Source organism: Hoplias malabaricus, chromosome 2, assembly GCF_029633855.1.
Source record: "Hoplias malabaricus isolate fHopMal1 chromosome 2, fHopMal1.hap1, whole genome shotgun sequence".
Lineage (NCBI taxonomy): Eukaryota > Metazoa > Chordata > Actinopteri > Characiformes > Erythrinidae > Hoplias > Hoplias malabaricus.
The window spans coordinates 30,823,096-30,831,593 of record NC_089801.1 but is presented as its reverse complement, the minus strand read 5'-3'; the positions used below and the strand labels follow the sequence as shown (position 1 = coordinate 30,831,593).

Here is an 8,498-nt window from a genome sequence, read left to right as displayed (position 1 = left end):
CATTTTCCTGTGTATATTTCTTCACAATTTTGTTTCTGTTTTCCAAATGTCTCACTGGCAAATTGCCTGGTCCAGCTCCACTGCCCCATAACTCTTTAGGCTCTGTACGTTTTCTTGTGCTTCTTTAGATTGTGAAGCCCACAGATTTGTCATGGTTCATAATGATAAACCTGCTATCCTTTGGAACCAATTGGGAATTGGCAATTTTTCAGGCGTTGGAACCTATACATATTGGGGAAAATTCATAAAAAGTTTCAAAATAAAAAGCATGTACTGGAAGTCACTCAGCTCCAGGGACCTGGAGGTTGTGGGTTCGATTTCCGCTTTGGGTGACTGTCTGTGAGGAGTTGGTGTGTTCTCCCCGTGTCCGCGTGGGTTTCCTCCGGGTGCTCCGGTTTCCTCCCACAGTCCAAAAACACACATTGGTAGGTGGATTGGCGACTCAAAAAGTGTCCGTAGGTGTCAGTGAATGTGTGTGTCTGTGTTGCCCTGTGAAGGACTGGCGCCCCCTCCAGGGTGTATTCCCGCCTTGCACCCAATGATTCCAGGTAGGCTCTGGACCCACCGCGGCCCTGAACTGGATAAGCGGTTACAGATAATGAATGAATGAATGAATGTACTGGAAGGGATCCTGTTCCACGTTGGTCTCCAACGAAGCATTTGCTTTTGTAAGAGAGGTTTAGCAGTTGGTCACAAACTTTTGGCCATATAGTGTACATCTGCTGTGAAACACACATACAGAGACACACACCCCAGCACACACACGCCAATTACTCTGACCACCTCAGCAGTGCTAAGCCATGCGCACTCAATTATCGGTGGGCTAAATTAAAAACGGGCAAATTGCAGTGTACATCCGAGGAGTGAGGGATGAAAATGGGAGCTGAAGGAGAGGAAGAGGAAGGTTTTAATGAAGGCATTTATGCCTAGTAATGACCATCCCCCTACCCAACCCCCCTTCCTCCCGCTTCTGCTTCATCAGCTACTATATAATCAAGAGAGAAAGGAAGAAAGAGAGAGGGAATAAAATGAAGGAGAGTAAGCTGCACCTTTCTTTCCTATCGTGGTGCCATTGTAAAACACATGCAATGAATATAAAGTTAAATCAAATGAAAAACTAATGACAGAAGGGTTCTTTTTGGCAGGAAAATACTGGTTGATGGACAGTGGAGACTCGTCCAGTTCATGCCTGAGCTGCTTAAAATTAAACCCGACTTTCTACACTACATATTAATTGCTGATCTTGCTGGTAATACCATCACTGTCCAAAGCAAACCTTGTAACCACATGTCTATGGAGCCTGCATGGATTGAGATATTGAAGGGCAGAAATTGTGTTCTCTGGAGTGATGGAGCTTCATACAATAGCATTTAGACCTGGAGCTGACATCATTGATACTCTTAGGGTTAAATGCCATATAACTCCCACGGAATTGTTCTAACATCTAATGTAAAATCCTCCTAGAGCAGTAGATGCTATGGTTAGTTAATACAGTAATGAAGCCAGTATCTTGAAATATGTATATCACAATTACTCATCCATCACTTTCGACACCAGCTCCTCTTCCTACCAGAGTAGGGCCCACACAGTCAGCCTTAGCCAATTCCCCACGTGTGACTTCACACCCATGGGTGCAGTCTACTTCCTGGCTGTCCCACGCATATTTCCGTGAGTCACATTAGAAGGCGGAGAGTGAGTTGTGGAAAACGAGAAGCAGACGACACCACATAGGTCCGGCTCTACACGGCTCGACTCACTTTAAGCTTGGCATTTTTTCACTGGCAGGGCTCCCCCCACGAAATGGAGCCGGTGACGTGGCAAAACCCCATCTCTAACAGGAATTGCTTGCTTTGAAAACCTCAACATCGACAGAGGTAACGTTAGGCACTGTTTATTCATCGTTTATTCACGTGTCGTTTTAGTTTTTTGGACTGAACACGGCTCTGTGCACCCGTTCTCACTGATCAGTTTTCCTTGTTGCATGTTCAGCTTTTACTGGAAATTTTCATTGGCCATCGACCCAAGGAGCATATAAACCTCTTCAAAACACCTCAAGGTAAAGTTACAAACTGCCTTTGTAGGTCCAATAAAAAATTATGTAAAAGCTCCTGTATCCTAAGAGATTTAAAAGGCAGCGAATGTGTGCTGGATTTGAATGAGCTCTGCATTTTGTGGTGAAAGACATATCTCTCTGACATATCTATCAGTGCTCTGCAGGGTTTACACGTCACCATTTAGTACCTACTCAGCACGGTTGGAACCCGGAGTGAGATGGGCCTGAAAACTTACCCGATTATAGAGACAAGGTATTTGTCCAGATTTGGCCAATGGAAAAGCAAAAAAGCAGTGGAAAAGTGCCAAAAGTGAAACGACTTTCCCCTCTGCCCTGGGTGATTATGTGAAGCCACCCCCCACCCCCAGTTGACAAATAATTGTGCAGAAACACTTTTGCCAAAGCTCACTGCTTCCTCCCTATGTGTGTAGTGTGTCCCAAGTGAGACGCCACCCCAGTCAGCTTTGTAATCACAAAGAGGTCTCTTCCCAGCAGCACCTGGCCTGAGGAGTGGTCTAACAATAGTATTCTGCTCAACAAACAAACAGACACCTAAAAAAAAAAAAAAACACCTCCAAACATACTACACACCTCAGGGGTCTGCCATCAGGAACACATCACTTCAGTTACACCTCACTTCAGCAAATATACTTCTCTGTAACAGAGCTCTCGCGGTACTTCTTACTTCAGCAGAAACTGTCTTTGTCCAGAAAGAAACAACAAAGTGTGGACCACCATTTTGATTTTTCTCCACCATTTGAACACAGCTGTTCTTTACCATATTCTCAACTCACACCACTGTTTGTGAGGAGGGTAGGGTGTTCTCCTTATGTCTACCTGGGTGTGAAGGCCCACCAGAGTGAGGGTAAATGGTACCACCCCAGTGACCTTTGTTTTGAGAATGTATATAATACAATTTGCCCAGTTTTAAGGTCCTTGTTTTGTAATCGGCATTATTGGGAATATATAGCTTCTGCGTTACAGTAGGCATATCTGTGTTCTCCCTAGAGAATGTGTGAGCTTATTTAATAACAATAAGAATCCAAATATTATCTGACTACAGGCATATTATGTAGATATAAGAGAGAACACGGAACATCTTCAACAAATGTTCCTCTGTTCCATTTGCTGTGTTGTAATTACAACTTTGGTTTAGGGGCAGCCCACGCAGAAATGATTTCAGAGAAATAATTGGAGAGTGGAGTACAGTTGAAATAACAGGGAATAATAAGGACTCCACATTTCTAATGAATTGTGTTATCAGGATAATGAGATTTCAGACTAAATGACTTTATGACCTCTTTTACTGCCATGTTGCCTTGGTGTCCATGCAAAGTTTCATGTGGCAAACAGAAGGCACTGACCAAAGGCTAATGGCACACAATTCCAAGCATATTGTCCCTACACTCATTGTCCATTTTTTCAACACCACTGACCATATAGGTACAGTTGTTAGGTCTGTAATTACAAACTGTATTTCAGCTGTTGCTCTTTACCCCACTTCCCACAGGAGCACCATAGAGCAGGTATGACCTGGATGGTCATTCTCAGCACTGCTCACCACCAAAATGCCAGTGCCACTGCAGTGCTAAATGTAATCCACGACCTAAGTAAGACCAGCTCTGTAGTGTTTCTATGGTTGTCCTAAGCCTTAAAGATGAGGAGGAAGGGTTGTCCACAGTGTATACACAGTAACAAAATGACTACACTATACTTCAACTATACTTCAACTGCATTACCAAACTTTTCCAAAAGAGGGTGCTCTTTAGAGTGACCCCTTCGTCGATTTTAATTCCATCCATATGAACATCTACTTTTATCCTAATTTGGACCCTCCTCTTTCAGTCTACTCCCCCTTTGACCCCACCTCTCTCTGAGTCTGGCCTTCCTCTTGTGTGTGTTTGGCCCAGACGGCTGCTTCAAGGGGAAACACATGTTTTGAAGTCTGCAGGAAAACGAGCGACGAGGAGGGAGCACTCCATATGAGAGGACAAAGAGGACTTTGAGGACATTTTTGAGGACTTCTTCTATGATCTTGTGCATGTCCTTGAGTGTGTGGAGAACTTCTTATTACTGAGTTGCATGTGATCATTGTTATTGAATGGGTTTGAATGGGATTTGCATGAATGTCAAGGTGCCTTCATACTGACCAGAAAACTAGAATGCTGTCTACAACCTATCCTTTGTTTTTATGCTTTTGAGGCAATTTTCTGTAACTTTTTGACCTTCCTCCAGCATCAAAACTAATTTTTCCAGTACCCTATCCCCAAATAGTCATGTATTGCACCGTATTCTCCAATTCTCTCTCTCTCATTTTCGTTGTCTTCCTCTGGAATTCCCTCATTCATGCCGCAATGGACTCCTGCTATGAAGAGGGAGGGAAACCTAGCCGCTGTATGCCAAAATTCGAGAACGCAGCTTTCAATCGTACAGTCGTAGTTTCCAATGTCTGCGGGATTCCACCTGAGGACTACTGTATGCAAGCTGGCTCCACGAGATCGTGTCGCCACTGTGATGCGTCTGATCCTGAAACGAATCACAACTCCACCTTCCTGACGGATTTCCACACAGATGAGGAGCCCACCTGGTGGCAAAGCCAATCCATGTTCTATAGAGTGCAGTACCCCAACTCGGTCAACCTTACTCTACACTTAGGTAAGACCTTTTCTAAACGGGGTCAGTCTGTCAATCTACTCACATTTGGTTTCTTCTAAATTTAAGATTCCTAGTCCCTCTTTGCTGCAGAAATACCTTCATCTTTTGATAAAGCTTTGCACCAGATGTTGAAACAATGTTACAAGGATTTGATAGGTTCTAGCCCCATGAATATTAATGATGTCAGGACTCGTTCTGGATCACAAACACCACTCTAACTCATCGTAAAAGTATGGGATGGTGCCCCAACCTTCACTGCTCAACAGCCCAATGCAGATTTATTGATGTTAGACTCATTGCAGCTGCATCTTTTTCAGTGAAGCTGTGCATAAACAGTTGGACATGTTCAATATGAGAGTTCCTAAATATTTGGACATGAGAATACCTGAGAACACTGCGGCTAATATTATAATATCATTTTCCTAAACATTAGCAAATGCACAGCCACAGCTCCAGTCGCTAAGCTCCACTTTGCCTCTGCCGGACAGTTGGAACAGATGTGCAGTTACGTGAAAGTGTTTGGGGGGTCTTTTGCGTCCCTTGGATGGTTGAAGGGAGAGAGCCAGTTTACATTCTCTTGCATCCATTTGGAACAGCACAGATGTGACCCATTTTGAGAGGAAAAGAAAACAAGCTGACTGCAACTTTGTGTTTTTTGTTTTTTGTCGTCCTTTATTTTGGGGACTGCTGGGCCAAGTTAGTATTTCTTGGGATCTTCCTGGAATTGTAGATGTGTGCATGTACATGTGGTGAGATGCAGCAACTGTAGTTACTCTCTGATGTGGTTAAACTGATTGCATTATGATATACTTTTAATGTGAAGAAATCCATTGACACAGAGATGTTTCTGGTTTTCCTAAAACAGGAAAGCCCAATATACATACCCTTGTCATTGGAAGGTCTGGAGAAGCTTTGGTGCATCATATCAATGTCTTTGTTTAGATGGGGTTTTATGTGAGTGTGTTGTACAGAAAATATGGAGGGCAGGTAATGAATGCAGAAATGAAAGAAGGAGCACAATTTTTTGTTCTTAGTATATAACACCGGCATCAGTGTTTTTCTTGTTCATTTATTTCAGAATAAATTCTAGATGCTCTACCACCAAAGAACAAACAAGGCCAAGAACATTTTGCTGATTTTAAGAATTACAATTACTTATTTATTCAATGTAACTGGTTAGAGTAAGACACATGAAGTTTAATGAGGCTATGCGCCGCTATATGGAGTTTTATAAACACACTAACGCCACAAAATGTCTCCCCACCACAAAGACATACACATAAGACACAAAATAAATTCAGCAGTCCTCCTATAATGTGTGTAAATGCTGCTGAGTGGACCTCCTGAGCTTGTGAACTAACCAATGCCGAGCTGAGGCTCTGGGCTACGCACATGGTGTCGTGCCAAACGCAGCCCCGGAAACATACAAACAGAGCATGTTCTTATTTCCTATTATTCAGCCACAGTTCCAGCCGAAGAACATACTGTTCTTTGGTTCCAGCTGGGAACAAATTTTTCTGGTTCGTGGACCAGTTCATGTCAATGGAAACATACCAAACAAAATGTGAAATATGGCTGAACTAACAAAAGACAGTGTAGTAGCGCCACCTTAAGTTCTCTTTGTGAAATACGACTGAACTAAGTATTTACTCACACATGCATGTTTCAACATTGGGAGTCAGTCAGTCAGACAGTCAGTCACTAAGCTAGGCAGGCCCGGTAGATGGTCCAGCAAAAGCAGATCCAGCACTGTGATTGGAGAGGCTCAGATGAGAAGGCGGGCCAACTCTGAATAAGAAGAAGAGCAACAGATCAGAACAGCTTGTTTTATCCCAATTTTATTGACTTTACAGCCCAAAAAACTGACTTGGTGCTCTTGTTTCACAGTGCGTGGGTTGGTAGGCTCCAGACCCCCCTACTAATGTTCACGTGCCAAAATTTTTTTTTTTTTTTTCATGTTTTTTAATAATGTGATTTAATGAACCATAGAATGTGCCCCCAATGTAGGAGTGGCCATGTTTACAGAATCGTGTACTAGGCCATTAAGTCAGCAGCATGACTGCTTCCTTACATGTCTCGACACACACTCTATCAGATTTTTCAGAGCATCTACAGACATCTTAATCGACTTGACCCAAGATGCACAAAGCTTGGAACAACGTGTCTCCATGTCAAACAAAGGCATGTCCATCAAACACATTCCCATCAAAGTGGGTCCAAATTCTGCTAAAGCATCCACAGACTGGCATTTCTATTTTCCAAAAGAAAATCCTTCCATTCCCAGTGAAAAGGCATTCAGACAAAAAAAAAATGCATCCCTGAAATACATGTTTAGCATAAGAAAGAGAGCATCGACTTTCTTTAAATCACAGTTAAAATGCTTTAAACAGAGCTTTTCCCCTGAAGATGACAGTCCATGTCTGTGTGGCAAGGCATGTTGAAAAAGGCACATTGTGTTATGCAGCATTCAATGCAAAACAGACAACCATAAAAGGAACCTCTTTCTCAGGGAATCTAATGCCTTCCAAGCTTACCACATCACTGCAAACTTTTCTCTATGATTGTACCCCCCCCCCCCTGTGTACTTTTTCTATTTTTTTATTATTTTTTTTTTTATTATTATTTATTTTTATTTATTTATTTATTATATTTTTTTTGTTCAGAATCGTCTAGTTAAGCGGTGGTAACGGAAAATTGTCCAGCGTGAGATTGGAAAACGTTTTCTACCAAATCGGTGGGTAATAAGACCTTTGCTGATTGCATACTTGTGAGTCAGGGGGGTACAATTGCAAGTATCACAAAACTCAAGTCTTGAACCCTCATCAAATCTGCTGGCATGTGGGAAAGAAAAAAGCCAAAACATACTCTTAGAATTATAGATTTAATTTTTTTGCACCCTCCCTATACTCTAATATTTTATTCTTCAACATTTAAAACACCTGTCCAGTCACTCATGGCCATAGAAAGGCATATATGAATGTGCTGGATTTGTGAAAGTTTTCCATGTGGTCACTAAGAAGCCAGTGGGAGGTTGCTATGGTATTTATTGCTTTAGAGTGTGCGATTACCAATTACATTATCCTCTACTCTGATTTATCTGCTTCTGCTCCCATTGACATTATCCACCTCACTCATAAACACATGCCCTGATTCCTTCCCATTGATCTTCACACGAGGGAGAGAGATCGGCAGGAGGCCGACACCTCGCCGTCCGGAAGAGCCTCAGAACATCTGTCAAAGGCGAACGGAGCGGATCACTCTCTAGGAATTCTTCTGACAGCTTCTGGAATTCTGCCGGTGGTGGGGGTTGCTGGTGTGATTTAGCATTGCACAGAAATGGAGAGAGAGAGAGAGAGAGAGAGAGAGAGAGAGAGAGAGAGAGAGAGGGGAATGACAGACCGTTAAATGTCATGTGTTCGACAGGAGAGGAAGTGAAGAACATAATATTGGCTTTAAAAAAGGAATATCATCTGGCAGTGGGCCGCTATTGATTTGAAGGGAATGACAGCTCTGGGGCCGAGAGCGGAATAATGTCAGAACAGGAAACTCTCTCTCTCTCTCTCTCTCTCTCTCTCTCTCTCTCTCTCTCTCTCTCTCTCTCTCTCTCTCTCTCAGTATTCACTTTTTCGTTTGATCCCCGGATGGCAGTAGGGGGTCTATGTTAGGCTGAATCCTCTCTAGGTTCCAAGCCAAACAAACTACATCCTAGGCCTAGCCAGGAACACACAACCGACCACACACACACACACTTCATATACAAAGCTAGGACTTTAAATCGTTATACAGTCTT

The 8,498-nt window shown here is 42.8% G+C and overlaps 1 protein-coding gene across 1 annotated transcript in view; it reads left to right on the top strand.

The window, feature by feature from the left end:
- The first annotated feature begins 4,009 nt into the window (after positions 1-4,009).
- lamc3 (laminin, gamma 3) overlaps positions 4,010-8,498 on the top strand; it is a 128,732-nt gene continuing 124,243 nt past the window's right edge. The window contains exon 1 of the mRNA XM_066659020.1: positions 4,010-4,708. Coding sequence (XP_066515117.1) covers positions 4,330-4,708 — 379 coding nt within the window. The 5' untranslated portion in view covers positions 4,010-4,329. The remainder of the gene's footprint in view (positions 4,709-8,498) is intronic.